At 39.4% G+C, this 15,234-nt stretch overlaps 1 protein-coding gene across 10 annotated transcripts in view; it reads right to left on the minus strand.

The window, feature by feature from the left end:
- Window positions 1–12,371, minus strand: part of NOL4 (nucleolar protein 4) — a 372,161-nt gene extending 359,790 nt beyond the window's left edge. For 4 of the 10 annotated variants that reach the window (XM_037730922.1, XM_037730919.1, XM_037730924.1 and 1 more), the window contains exon 1: window positions 9,427–10,235. In XM_037730922.1, coding sequence (XP_037586850.1) covers window positions 9,427–9,468 — 42 coding nt within the window. In that variant the 5' untranslated portion in view covers window positions 9,469–10,235. Of the gene's footprint in view, window positions 1–9,240; window positions 9,342–9,426; window positions 10,236–10,394 lie in introns of those variants that run through there. The other 6 variants (XM_017507140.2, XM_017507139.2, XM_037730927.1 and 3 more) reach the window with 4 other exon arrangements.
- Window positions 12,372–15,234: the final 2,863 nt, after the last annotated feature.

Consider the following 15,234-nt stretch of genomic DNA (forward strand, 5'->3'; position numbering starts at 1 on the left):
TGTCAAATGATCTGTGAGACATTGCATCTTTCACTAAATTACAGACCATCTCATAAAAGCTATAGAAATGGCAATACATAAGTTATTAGAGGAAAACATTTAAGCTATTTTCAGCTGTATCCTAAACCACAAATAATCGTGGTCAAATATGCTCGTTAAAAATTGTCCTGTTAATTACACACGTTTTTGGTAAATTTTACATTAAAGAACTATATATCAGTTCCATTTTACTGTGTAACAAATTACCACAAATTGAATGGCTTACAACTTCTCAAACATTGTCTCAGTTTCTATGAGTCAGAAGACTGGTATGTTTTAACTGAGTTCTCCACTCAGGTTCTCAGCTGAAACCAAGGTGTCAGCCAACTGCATTGTCATTTGGAAGCTCCACTAAGGAAATCTCCACCTCCAAGTTCCCTTAGGCTGTTGGCAGAATTCATTCCCTTGTGGTTGTAGGACTACAGTCCCTATTACTGTGCTCCTTGTTGGCCGACTGTGCTCTCAAGTGTCAAGAGGCTGCTCTCAGCAATTAATCACATGCCTCCATCCCATGTCAGCAAGAGAGAACCTCTGCAGTAAGTACATTTTAGGTTTCAAATCACCTTGACTTCCTCTTTTTGGACTAGTCAAGAGAATACTCCCTGCTTTTAAAAGGTTAATGTGATTGAATCAAATCCACATGAAAGATTCCCCTTTCTTAAAGTCAGCCTTATCATATAGCATAATAATTATGAAAGTTATGGGGCTCATCATGTTCACACTCAAAGGGGAAGGGATTATACAAGGGTGGGGGTCATTTGAGAGTCATCCTGGGATTCTGATTACCACAATGTATAAAACACTGATGAACCCTTCATGGTAGATAGAGGCATATGGGTATTGCCAGGGTTTGAATGTGTTCCCCCAAAGTTCCTATGTTGGAAATTTAATCTCCAATGCAACAGTGTTGACAAGTAGAACTTTCAAGAGGTGATTAGGTCATTAGGGCTCTGTTCTTATAAATGAATTAAAGTCATGATCTCTGGAGTGAGTTCCTAATAAAAGAATGTGTTTGGACCCCTTCTCTTCTCTCTCACAAAAGTGTTCCCTTCTATTTTCTGACATGGGATGAGGCAGCAAGAAGGCTTTTGCCAAATGCAGGTCCCTTTACCTTGGACTTCCCAGCCTCCAGAACTGTAAGACATAAATCCTCATTCTTTACAAATTACCCATTCTGTTATAACACCACAAAATGGACTAAGACAGGTATAAAATCAAAGAAGTATAAACAAGAAAAAATAGGCTCAAATTCAGAATATTGCCTTCAAGCATAAACTTCATGTTTTGAGAAACATTTGAAACATTCATTTTACTTTTAAAGGGCTCGTTTAAATATGTATTCTATATAGAATTATTATCTTGAATTTTTAGAAGGATTACTCCAAAGGGAAGTCTTTGTAGTTGTGAAAGTACTAACAACCAAGAGGTCAAAAATTATTCCTCCGCAGTTTCCCCCTATATAAGAAAATACTTCATTACAAGATGACAGAAAGTCTTTTAGCTGAGTTTAAAGTCTTAACCTCAATTTCTCTGAGAGGCAAAATGGTATTATAGATTAGAATAAGGTATTCAAATTGGTATATGTACACTCAGGCAATGCATAAGATAACCTGTTGGGGTAAAGAAGGAAATATTAAAACTTGAATTTATATATATTTTAATCTCAGCCCAATATGTTTGTGTTTTAAATATAGTTTATAATGGGTTAAGTATTGGTACAGTGGTATATAGATGTAGTTTATGAAAGTGTACACATTGGGGGAATTTTTGTAGCAATTGAAATACATTATTTTAAGTATTTGGAGACCAGTGATTTAAAGCAAGGGCTTTAGAATCCAACTGAAATCCTTTCTTGTCCCAAGCCATGTGATTTTTACAAATTCACCTTAATGTAAAACATAATTTTCACATGTGTATAATAAAACGTGTTAATGCCATAGGACTATTGTGAAGATTAAAGGACTTTTTGTTTCAAATGGTTAGCCCAATCATTAACCTATAAGAATTTGATAAATGTAAGGTATTGATAGATATAATGTTCTTATTAACTGCATTACATTCAACACTTGCAACTGCCTAAAGAAAGTAGTTTGCCCATTAAAGAGCTCAAGAGCAGGAATAAAAGTCAGCCAATTTTTTAGCCTTAAAGCATGCCTGCCCTTGTACAATGTTGGTGAGAATGTAAAATGGTCCACCTGTTATAAAAATAGTAGAACAGATACTCAAAAAATTAGAACTACCATATGATCCAGCACACCCACTTCCGTGTATGTACCCAGAAAATTGAAATTAGGGTTTTCAGGAGACATTCGCCCACCCATGTTCATAGTAGCACCACTCACAATAAAAGAAGTAGAAGCAACCCAAATGGCCATCAACAAATGAATGAACAAACAAAATGGCATATACCCACAATGGAATATTATTCAGCCTTTAAAAGGAGGGAAATCCTGTCATATAGAATTATAACATAGGTGACTCTTAAAGACATTATGCTAGTAAAATGAGTCAGTTATGAAAAGACAAATTCTGTATTATTCCATTTATATGAGGCACCTAAAGTAGTTAAATTCCTATAAACAGAAACTAAAATTGCAGTTTACCAGAGGATGAAGAGAAAGGAAAAAGGGGAATTGTTGTATGATATAGAGTTATGCAAGATGAAAAAGCTCTGGAGACCTGTTGCAGGACAATGTGAATATGCTTAGCACTACTTAAGTCTACAATTTTAAATGATTCATATGGTAACTTTTATGTTATGTGCTTCTTTATCACAATTAAAACACATAGGTAGATGGATGGGATGGACAGTTGGACAGATAGACAGATATAGATGTAGATAAAACTAAAAAGCTCTTGTGGGTAAATAAGAAGCAGTTGCATAATGTCCCATTATGTGGGATCAGGCTGGGAAGTGATTTTTATTTATTCCATTAATACTGAGCATCAAAATGCATCACCCATTATGCCAGGCACTAGAGATGAAATCTTTCTTCAAAATAGTTTTAGAAATGTAACAAATTATTAAGCAGTAGGCATATTTTATGGTATGGCAAGAATCTGATGGCTTTAAGATATATTAACTTGGTAGACTCAATTGCCAGTTGAACATTAACTATAAGAGAGAGAAATCAAGGCTGCCATACAAATTTTGCCTTGTATAGGTAAGTAAAGTTGTGCTGCTATCCATGGAGAGAGGGAATAAGAAAACGATGTGTCAGTTTGAAGGACGAGAAAATGGAAAGAAAAAAAATGTGTTTTTAGACATACTTAATTTGAGATACTTTGGAATATATTGGGGGAAACACCCAATAAAAAATCTAAAATACAGCTGACACTTGAACAACCTGGGGTTAGGTGTACTGACACCCTCTGCAGCTGAAAACCTGCATATAATTTTGACTCCCACAAAACTTAACTACTAATAGTCTACTGTTGACTGCAAGCCATAGCAAAGTCCATTCATTAAGACACGAATAGGCTAGTACATGCATAGATTTTAAGGATTCACAACATGTCTAATTTTTCTAAACTTTTTGATATTTCTAGATTATATGGTTTATCTGAGAGTTTTTTTCAAATTGTTATAAATTTCCAAAAATTTTACTTATTGAAAAAAATTCACATATAAGTGAACGCAGGCAATCCTGACCTATTGTTCAAGGAGCAACTATAGATTTGAACTTCAGAAGATACACATTATGTCACCAGAACACAAATCTAAATGAAGCCATAGACAGGAACACAGTCACCCAGGAAAAATATAGAGTTAGACAAGAAATTCAAATATATCTTAGCAAAATAATATAATTTCAAGGATAAAGAAGTAAACAATTCATGAACTTTGGGGAAATCAATTTCCCTTAGAATTTTACAGAGCACAGAAAATATCTACAATGTTCTGGGAGAAAAACTAAAATAAAGAATCTGCATCTGGTTAGTTGTCCTTCAAGGATAAAGGTAAAAGACAAATATTCTCAATTGCATATAAAATTCAAAGAATAGAGTGCATGGACCTTCTTTAACAAGAAAATGATGACCCGGAATTAGAGCCAATCAAATTAAGGAATTCAGAGGTAAAGAAAACCAGATAACAAAATAGATAATAAGAATTTAAACAGGAAAAAAATGATATAACTTAACATTATTTAACTTAACATTAATACCAACAACCTTGACAATACAAACATAATTAAATATAATGAATATAATAAATTATAATATTATAAGTGAAATGGGATAGAAACCAAGATCTAAGAAACAAGGAGGTAGGAAGAAGTGAAAATATGTTTGTACCTTATTAGAGAAAGTAAATAATATTGTGTAAAATGAAAATTTGTAGTTGGTAAAGTAAGTGTAATTCAACATCCTAAAGTTTTTCTTCATCTTTTCCATTAACTTCAGGAATAAATATCTTTGAGAAGAAACCTTTATCTATTAGCGAATCATTAAATTGTATGTATTTTTTCTTCTGTCACACTGACAATCTTATATTTTATTATACTTACTTAAATTAGCATATAATCATCATTCTAGTTTTAGAAAATGATTTCCGCCTGTCCATAAACAACTATCATTTTATCAGCTCTCTTTTTGGCATATATGTTAAGAGAGGAATCTAGAATAATGTTCATAATTAGCTCATGGTGATTAGATTTTGATGGGACATTTTGTATGGCTTTTTCTTTATTTCCCTTCATTTTTTTTTTTTAACTGAGACAGTATCACTTTGTGATAACAGTCATTTTTTTTCCAAAAATGGAGTAGGTAAAATAAATCTTAATATGTACATAATTACATAATTACATACAAGTGTACTTTGTATTTCTTTTCTCTTTTTTTTTTTTTTTTTTTTTTTTTTTTTTTTTATTTTTTTTTTTTTTTAGGTTATGAGCTTAGGGTGTTTGTGAGCCTCAAGACATGAGCACTGGAGTGTTTTTTAAGAGATGGAGTCTCACTCTGTTGCCCAGGCTGGACTGCAGTGGCACTATCTTGGCTCACTGCAACCCCGCCTCCCGAATTCAAGCAATTCTCCTGTCTCAGCCACCTGAGTAGCTAGGACTACAAGCACAGGCATGCAACGCCCGGCTAATTTCTTTTCTATTTTAGTAGAGACTGGGTTTCACCGTGTTGCCCAGGCTGGTCATGAACTCCTAAACGCAAGCAGTCCGCTGGCCTTGGCATCCCAAAGTGCTAGGATTACAGGCATGAGCCACCGCACCTGACCACGTACCTTGTATTTTAACTCCATGTTGCAGTGTGATTTTAATTTCATTATATACCCAATTATAATTATATCGTGATTTTCAGGTTCTATTAATCATATTTTAAGCAATTTTTAGCATTTACTATGTGACAGGAATATGCTACATACACCACATGCTTATGTGTATGTGCATGTATGTGTATGTGTATATATGTGTATATATGTATATATAGTATATGTTAGTGTGTATTATATACACTACTAATTATCCAAAACTAGTAAGACCAGTATTAATACAAACATTTTATAAAGGAGAAACTACATTTTTAGTTAAACTTTAGCTGACCCACAACTGTACTAAATGTCAGAGCCAGGATTACAGCCCTTGAAAGTTCTCCTGCCATATGCCTGTATTTTCTTATTCATCCTTCCTCCATCTTATGCAGTGAGTCTACAGAGTAAACCTGTGGGGAGTAGAATCCCAGCAGACAAAGGAAGATTATAGAATAAATATATACAAGTGCCAAATCTTGTCCCATCTCCTTATTGTGGCTACTAATAGGATGAGGAAAAACCAATGAAAAAATCAAAAATTGGAATCTCAAGAAATAAGTGTGGGATAGTCTTCATACATTAACAGGGTGATTCATATTTCTTCCTTATATTCAGAGAAAATATCCTGCCTCTTCATACTCAAGCCAGAGTGGCCTTTACTAATGGTACCCACTGTTCCCTGAGAGCTGACCTGTGCTGGGGACTTGTCATGGATGATTTACTCTTCACAAGAAACCACTAAGTTAGCTAATAAGCCATATTGCTGATATTTACTCTTGGGATTTATTTGACTCCCAAATCCTATGCTACGGGATCTCCCAAAGTACTTTTATGAAGAGAAAAATGCATTGGCTATCAATAGCAATGCTCACTGTATAAGAAAAAATGTGTTTCTATCTCAATGACTACTATGATGATTTGTCTTTCTGTCACAGATATGAAGTATCATAATAAATAACTGGCTCTGTAGCAGATTCCAGACTAAGGCCTAATATACGTGATATGTGCGTTAGGCATAAAGTTAGGCCAGGTGGAAACATAAACATGACTCCTCATGGAGTATTATTTCTTTCACTCTGATGTAGCACAAAAGATTTATGACCAAAACCACAGTCAGAAAAAGTACAAAAACAGTTACTGTTATGAATCAGCCCATGAATATTCATTATAATCACTGTACAGTAATCAGTAGTATGCATAGGAAGAACAATATGAAATCTGAGGCTACAGATTGCAGAACTGAATAAATCATTTGTAAATGACACAACTAAAGATAATGCATTTTTCTTTCTGGAAATTCATTTTATAATGTGTATTAGAATAAATATAAGAAAAAATATATATAAGAAAGGCATAATTTAGACCTTTGTGTCTGTTCCTACAAATATAGGTCAAGTAAAGTATTCCTCATATCATTTGATTATACAGTTTCAATATTCATATTCATTACTTTCTTTGCTTAATATTGAAAGAAAAAGCATGAGCTTGCCGAATTCCTAATGTTTTATACCATGCAGCAGACTTTTTAAAAAGAGTGTTTAATAAATGTTCTGCTCATTTTCTAAGTTTACCATTCACAAGATCAAATGGTATAACGTGTTCTGGTACTTTAAATTGCAAGTGTGATGTTTCCACTAATTGTTGCCAGAAAACACTGATCAGTATCAAAAGCTTCTAAAAACAAACTAAACTAGAACCATCAAATGAATAAAATAGAGTAACCATAGTTAAGTGAATTTAAAACTATCACTGCTTAAAAGTTGGATATAATCAATGTCAACCATTTGCTATATCTTTTTTGGAACTGTTTTAGTCATTCATCATTTCATTCTCCTAAATTTCTGACACTTTTAATGAAAGAATGTATAAAAATAACTGGTACTATCTAAAAAGCAGATGGGTTGCTGAATGAACTGCATATGCGCGTGCGTGTGCAGTAAAGGCGGTCGCACAAAAGCACAGGACCCGCACCAGACCTAAAATGGCTGAGTTACCGGATGTTGTTGCTTGGTGACCAAACAGTATCTCCTACATCAAAAAGCAGTCTAAACATCAGTGACAGATATGTCCCCTCAGGTTTAGACATGAGCGGGACAAATATTAAAGGACATATTTATCCTTTCCAGTAGTCAATATTTTTAAATCAGTTGTAACTTGCTTGATTTTATCATCAGTTAACTCTTCAGGGTGAAGAGAGTTGCAAAGCTACATCTCTTATTTTTGGAAAATAAGAGTAGAACCAAGCTTCTTTAACTATGAGACTTAAAGATAGTCTTGTTTCAATTAAGTCTATGTGGTGTGTCTACTCTGTTCTAGTATAACCTCCCAGGTGCCATCAGTCTCTCTTTCTTTCATTAAACTAAAGTAGTTAATTAGCCCCAGCCTGTCCTCTCCCCTTTTCTCTTTCCCTTTTCGCAGTAGTAATGATGTCTAATTATCAGCAGCAGTGGATTACTGCAACATCAGGAGCAAAGCATCTCTTACTGACAGTAAAGCTAACCGCGAACCCTCAAACCTCAAGCAGCTAAGAATGATTCTTAGTAAACACAAAAATATCATTCAAATACAGTATTTTATTTTGACAAATATATGCCTTGGAATTAATAGAAAATATATTTTTGCCTTCTTGGTGACTGTACTCCTACCATTAGAAAAATCAACATGTTGCTAAGGAAGGAATAATTTGAGATGTGGGGAAACACATGACAAAAGGGGGGGTCCATTATTTATTTTTTAACTCATTGAAATGATGATTGGCTGTCTCTCAAAGAAGGAGGAGCCTATAATTCTATGTCAGGAGCAGTATAAAAATTTTATAAATAGCAATAGAAGAGTTCACAAATTAAAAACTTCTTTAATATTTCAAAACAGGCATGAATGAAAAGCAGAGCTCTTAAATACTACATGGAAACCATTATCTAAGTATCACCTGATGAATTACATTCTCTCCCATAAATATATGGAATCTTTACTGAAAAGAGAAACACGTGTTACTTTAATGTCGTCCCTGGAGTTGTCACTCCATACTGGATGGCTTAGCAGTAATTCTTTAGCAAATCTGCATAAAATTTTGACAGAAAATAGTGGTATATGAATGCATGAATGCTAGTTTAAATAAATGAGATTTATGATGATCTTAGTATCTCTAAAATTGTTCTGAATTTATGTTATTTAAAATAGTTTATCTTTTAAAAGTACACATGTTAAGACATATAGTGGATGTAGTCAAATCCATGAGTATAAACTCATTGTACCAATGCCCAAGTGAAGCTATCTGACAGTTAAATAGAGGGACCTAAGTTTAACATAAAAAGGAATGAAAAATAAACTTCCCAACTAGCAGAGTTCCTCTAAAACATATATTATGAAATCATACCTTAAGTAAAGATATCTTAAATGATTTTATCCATTCAGTTTACTCAGTATTGTCCAAAAGAAAATACATATTTATGTTTTGGACTCTAACAAAAAAAAATATTTTTCTACATTATTTCTTGATATTATTCCCAATACAAATTAATCAAAGCACTTGATTCTGTGTACCAGATTTCTGGCTCATCCAGATGTAAATAGACCTCAGTTCTATCTAATTCATGCCAATCTAGTCCTCATTGCTTAGTAAAGCCAGACAATAATCTCACCATTGTCCTTAGTAGTGCCACATGTTAAAGCAGAAGACACATTTATAGATCCATCTCTTAGAAATCTTCCAACAATAGTACATTGTTTAAAAAAAAAAAACACAGAACTTTCATGTGTTTTCATTTCACCTTTATTTTCGTTTCTCAATTTCTATATAAATTCTAAAATAAATACACATCCTTCAAACAACTATTTCTAATTAATCTCAGGAAACCGTAAACTGATCTCGAAACCTAAAAGAGCCTTCCAAATAATGCTTTAAAATAACTTTTCATGCACATATTTTCAATTGAATATACCTCCATTAGAGATAGAATAGCTTTCAAGACGTCTCCTTTCTAGCATCCTCCAGGAATACTGCACGGGGAAACAGTTGCCAGTACGGGAGGGATAACGAAGGAAATGCTCAAGAAATCCCAAAGCAAGGCAAAAATACAAAGGATGCCAGATAGCCTCCCCCATCCCTACTCCAGACGAGTACCCACCGTGGCGTGATGCAGAAAGGTCTCGTGCATCAGATCTGCCATCCTACTTGTAGCCCACAGTTCCCATCTTCTTGGGAAGGAAATCGACACTGCCGCCGCTCCCCAGCCCCACTGGCTTCTGCAGCGTGAGGCTGAGATGCACTGGGCTCCCAATGCCAGTGCCTCACGGTCCCTGGGCTACAGAGCTTTAACGCCATGAAACTAGAGCCACCCCAGAAAGAGGAACAAATACACACACCATTTGAAAGCGCCTAAACCCAACCCTCTTTGTTGTTCATCTTCTAGCTGCGGCTTTATCTGTGACTGGGGGAAGTGAGGAAGGGAATGGGGGGGCGGGGAGGAGGACTCTCCAGGACCTTATCTACAATCTTAACAGTCACAGCAACGATCTCCGGGAGTGATCGAGGCATTCTGGCTGCCCAGTGCCTCCCAGGCGGCGATCGAACGCTAAAACCTGATAGTGTCCTGGGGAAAACCCGACATCCACCGCTAGCGCCACATTCGGGCTTTATGCCAATAAGGAGACACTGTAGACTATCGATCAGACTCGTCTGCTCTCCGAGCGTGCGGCCGGGCTTGCAGCCTGGCCTTTCTGCGCGGTGGCGGCGTTGGGACACGCGCCAGGCGCCCAGCGAAGGACATGGGACAATGGCCCAGCCCAAGGACGCCAGACGCCGCCCGACCCGGGGAAGGAAGCTCCAGCAGCTGGTCCGGGAGCCCGAGGCGGGGAGGGCGGCCAGCTCTGGAGGTGCGCTGCCGCTTTAAAATAAAGGACCACAAAGACTCCACAGTGGGGAAAACGCGCCTGGCTAATGCGAGTAGGGACGACTTGGGGAGGGGGTTGAGGAAGGTAGGGGGCACACGAGCCAACGGCGGCTCACGGCTCCCCCTCTCTCCCGCCTCTCTCCTTCCTCCCTCCCCGCCGGGCTGCTCCGGAGACAAATAACAGAGGAAGGCGAGTCACTCACCGTGGTCTTGACAGGCACGTAGAGCACTTGCTTGGCGCCGCCGCCTCCCCCGCGGACCTCGTCCGGCTGGCCCAGCTGGAAGCCCTTCGATTTGACCCAGAATTTAAATTTGGCGTTGTCCGTGGAGCTCGACTCGGAGCCATTGAGGAGCTGGACGATCCGCTCGTATTTTTTACGGGTCACCGTCTTGGTCTTGCCTGAGTCCCCGTAAGTCCTGAGGCACCAGTCCTGGAACTGGCGGTACATGTCGCGCTCGCTCTCCATGTTCCCCGCGTCCGGCCGCTGGCCGGATGCTCCCAGCGCACTTCGCACCTGTTCACCCTGGGCTCATGAAAAATGCAGCCCCCGCCACGTTGCAGGGACGCGAGGTCCCGGCCGCCGCGGGAGCCTGCCTCGGGTGGGGGAAGGGATGGGGAGAGGGGAGGAGGGTCCAGTTGGGCACCAGCAATCAATGTCCTGTGCTACCAAGTCTGGTCCATTCGTAATTGCAACGGCGGTCTCGGATGCTTTTCCTGTCCTCTTAGCGATCGGTCTCTTTAATATTGTGTGACCAGGACCATCCCAACAGCATTCTGACCCAGAGGAGCTGGGTTTTGAATAATTAAAATCCCATTCCTTGGTTTATTAAAAATCCCAATATTGAATTGGGGTGGTCCCTCGACGCCTCGCCCCCGGGCTGCGTCCGGGGCTGAGCAGGTGGAGCGCAGCGCCGCCTCCCCGCGCGCGCCCCAGAAGCTTCCCCAGCCACTGGCCCCGTGGTCCAGGAGCGAGGGCTGCGCCTCTCCCGAAAGCAGCCGCCCGCCTAGCGCCTGAGAGCCCCAAAGGACACACGGGTCCTCAATCTCTCCTTCCTCCTGAGTCCTGTTTCTCTTTGACTTTCCCCAAAACGGGTGTCAAGGGACTAGAAAGAGAGAAAGTTCTTACCTGTCATGTTTTTAAACCTATCAAATCCTATTTCACAGGAATTTTTTTAAATCAAGGTATTTAAAAAACGGTTTAAAATGTCATTTCTTCAGATACACTTGGAATAAATTCCAGCCCTGCATGTAGATTCTACGAGTTAAGTCCCAGAAATTAGCAAAGCAGTGATGGAGATCTGGCCATAGTTCTACAGGATAAATTGTAATGCCCCAAACAGATATCCGTTCCAGGGGGATGTGGGTAAACGAAGGCAGGCCGCTGGCGGCGGGTCTCCGGGATAACGATGGGACCCCCAGACAGGACTCTCCTCTGGTTTCTGCTGAACTGGGTACAAGACATAGAAGTAAGTTTAGGATACAGATGCTTGAAACCTTTTGCAAGAAATAGAGACAGATCGTTTTCCCCTTGCTTGGTCACAGTTTGCAGTTCACACGGGAGGTTTCAGTTGTCTGTTTTCCCCCTGCCACGTCACGGACACCCCCATCACTGCTCTGAGTAGCCAAATATGAGTTCCTCTGGACGATTTTTCCAAGCAGATGAAGTAAGCAGTTGTTCCATTCAGGACTTCCATCCATTTGTTTCCAGAGCTGTAAATAGGGGAGTTCCCATCGTCCTCACGCGGCGGCTGCGGCCGCTCCTCTTTATTCTACTCTCAGCCGAGGCCCGCGCCCGTCCCGGGGAGCGGCTCTGACAGGAAAACGGCCCGACCAGCGCCCGGCCCCTGGGCTGCGTCCGAGCCCACCTTCTTCCCTCGTCGTCGTCTCCTAGACTAAAGCTCCAAAAGGGAGCGCGGGATGTTCGCGCCCACCACGCTGCAGCTGGTCAGGGCACTTGCAAAATGGTCAGTGGCTCCTGCTCGGCCAGGCTGAGGGTGTGCGTGTGTGTGAGCAAGGGAGCGAGGGTGTGCGGCGTGCAGGGGGTGCGCTGTGTGTGCGCGCGTCTCCGGGAAGGTCTCGCGGCGGCTGGAGCCGGGACTGACAGCCCGGGCGGAGCGCAGGCAGCTCCACACACTAAACCTCTCGCCTCTCCCCTCACCCCCCACCCCTCCCACTCCCCTCTCCTCCCCCCACCTTTCCCGGCCCCTTCCAAGCTCTCTGATTGGCCAATGGGACAAAAGTTTCTGTGGAGACGGCTGGGCGCTGACGTCACGGGCAGAATTGTCCCATTTAGGGATCCCGGGGGCAGTGCGCATGCTGCAGGCTGCAGGTTAGAGGCAGGAGGAGGTAGCAGCGGGCCCGGCGGCAGCCAGGTGGCAGAAAGGAGCGCGCAGCATCCAGGTGGGGGGACGACTCCAGCAGGGTTTCCATGGAGATTCCTCTGGGTCTAGCCTAAAAACAGCAGATCAGCTGACACCATTAGCTCAGGACCTAATTACTGCTTATTGGAGCAACAAATGAGGGAAAGGGCCAGCTGCAAAGGAAGAGTTTTTATCCCCCCACCCCATTCCCCCATCTCCTCCTTTCTCTCCCTCTCTCCAAGGCTCTTGAGTCCCGAGTGAATTCTCATTAACTCGCAAGATTCCGGCAACAACAGCTCCCCTTCTCCAGAGGCCACCCCGACTGCTTTTATTCTTTTATTTCCTTCTTTTGTATTAAAAAAAATGCTAAAATAAATCAGTAGTTCTGAGTCCTTGAATTTTTGTTTAATGCATATTAGACCATAAAGCTCAGAGAAAACACTGTCCAGTAAGTCACAAGTGAATCTAATACAAGGGACACAGGGGAAAAATATCACTTTGAATTTATTGAGTTGAACAATAATCTTTAGATATTTCATATTTTTTAAATCTATGTATTTGTAACATGCAATTGGACAGAAGAATATTTTGAAGCACCCTTCTAGAGGGGTATACTTCACAGGAACAACTCTGTTAAGTTTCCCTTTGTGGCATCAGAGTTCAGTTTAGTTATATTTTGGTCATGTGTTTCCTGGAAGTTTCTGGAAAGATAGTTGGTCCTGGGGTAGTCATTCATTCAAGAATAGCTGGTTCTATAGATTTCACTTTCTTTTATGGTTATAGTTCACAATTATAGAATTCTTTTCGGTAGCTTTTTATCTGAAAAGGCATCCCACCGCCTCTCAGCTTTACTCATGCACCTCCAAAAACTTTCCTTCCTTAACCATTCAACTTGAAATCATCTGACTTTCTTCTATACTTCTCTGTATAGTGTCCTTCAAACATTTTTTTAACCCTGTCTTGTAGTATGGCCTACACTTTACATTGGCATGTAGTACATATATTTGTCCTGCAAAAATTTTATGAAAACATCTATTTTATTACCTACAGTATACACTAATATTTGTATTTTGCCCTCCTATTTATTTGTTATTTTCTGGTAAATATGGTCCCAACCAAATAAATTTATTTTATGACCCAGCAAAGAATGACTGGCAACCTACAGTTCGAAAAATATTGTTTTAGATCATAAAAACTACACTGCTTCTTTTACCTTATTTATATTTTCATGTGAGTATGTTTTGTTGTTCAAATAAAATCTTAATTGGAAGACCCTTGAAAGATTATATCTTTTTTCTTGTTTTGTGCAGTGAACAATGTACACAGTAAGTGCTAAATAAATTGAGTTAATTAATTAATGAAAGAAGGAGAACAAGAGTAAGGGAAGGAAGGAGGAAGCTTGGCATAATCTTTATCCATTCTTGTTGGCTTTTGCTGAGTAGTGTTTGGCTGAAGTTGGTCCCCGTGCTAAAGGAAATGCCAGGGCCTTACCACATACGTGTTGTTCATTGTATTTATAACTGACACCCTAATGCATAGCAACTAGAACACCATAGACATACAGAACTCCTAGAAGATCAATATGTCATCAACCCCCACTTGCATTCACTAGATTTGATATACAAGCAAAAAAACAAAACAAAACAAAAAAAAACACAAAAATTAAATCGACTATGTGAAATACATTTTTTAGAAGAAAAAAAGGTAAATGATTAACTACTGAAAGACTATTTGCTTTGGAGAAAAGGAATACAGAGTTCAAGGATTTCAAGGGTCACAAGTCTCAGAACCCTGTGGAGTCTTTTGTTTCCAGTGGAACTCATACCCGTTATTAATTGTGCTGGCTGAGCCAACACCTTTGACCATATCTTGCCCACCTAGGAGGGTAGGTACCTATCAAAAATCTAAAATCTGCTTCAGCAACTTACTCTGGACTAATTTCCCTCCTTTGAACTTCTCTAGATCAGGTCTGCCGAGCCCCATCTCAGGGTCATGTTGAGCTGCTTATGCAGCTATATGATTCATGTGAACAGGCCACCTGGGATTTAACCGGGTATTTTCCTAAGACACTTTCCTCAGAATTGCCTTGCTATAAAGCATATCTCTCTGAAATGTTTTTCTTCACCCCATCTGAATGCCATCCCCCAATCTGGGCACAGGGGTTCTGTCTGCCTGGCAGGCAGAGGAAGAAAAGAGAGGAAGAGGAAGGCAAAAACTTATATGAAACTTATATTTTAATTTAAAATAATCCAAAACATGGGCTAACATTAATATGATTTTGTTAGAGAAGTAAAATTTCTTCCAACTTCATGGTCAGTTTGTATGTGACATCTAAAAAATCTGGAAAATCTTGCACTTTAGTATCAATCACAAATATTTACGCAACACTATGGATTCATAAGCAAAATGTTAGAGTGTAAACAACATAGAATCTATAATCAGAAAATCCATGTTCAAATAAGCAGGCTTTCAATTCTTTCAAATAATTATGGTTTTTATTAAACAAATATTAAGCAATCATCAATTACTGTCATAAATTCTAAGGTTAAGATCATCAGCATGACAGATGTATATGCAGGGTACCCATCTCATGGAACATAAACTCTTCTAAGGAGAGAAGACAATAAAGCAAAAAGTATATAATTAGAGCTTTAGATAAGTGCTAGGAGAGGAAAACATGTC

Source organism: Cebus imitator, unplaced genomic scaffold, assembly GCF_001604975.1.
Source record: "Cebus imitator isolate Cc_AM_T3 unplaced genomic scaffold, Cebus_imitator-1.0 Scaffold369, whole genome shotgun sequence".
Taxonomy (NCBI): Eukaryota; Metazoa; Chordata; class Mammalia; order Primates; family Cebidae; genus Cebus; species Cebus imitator.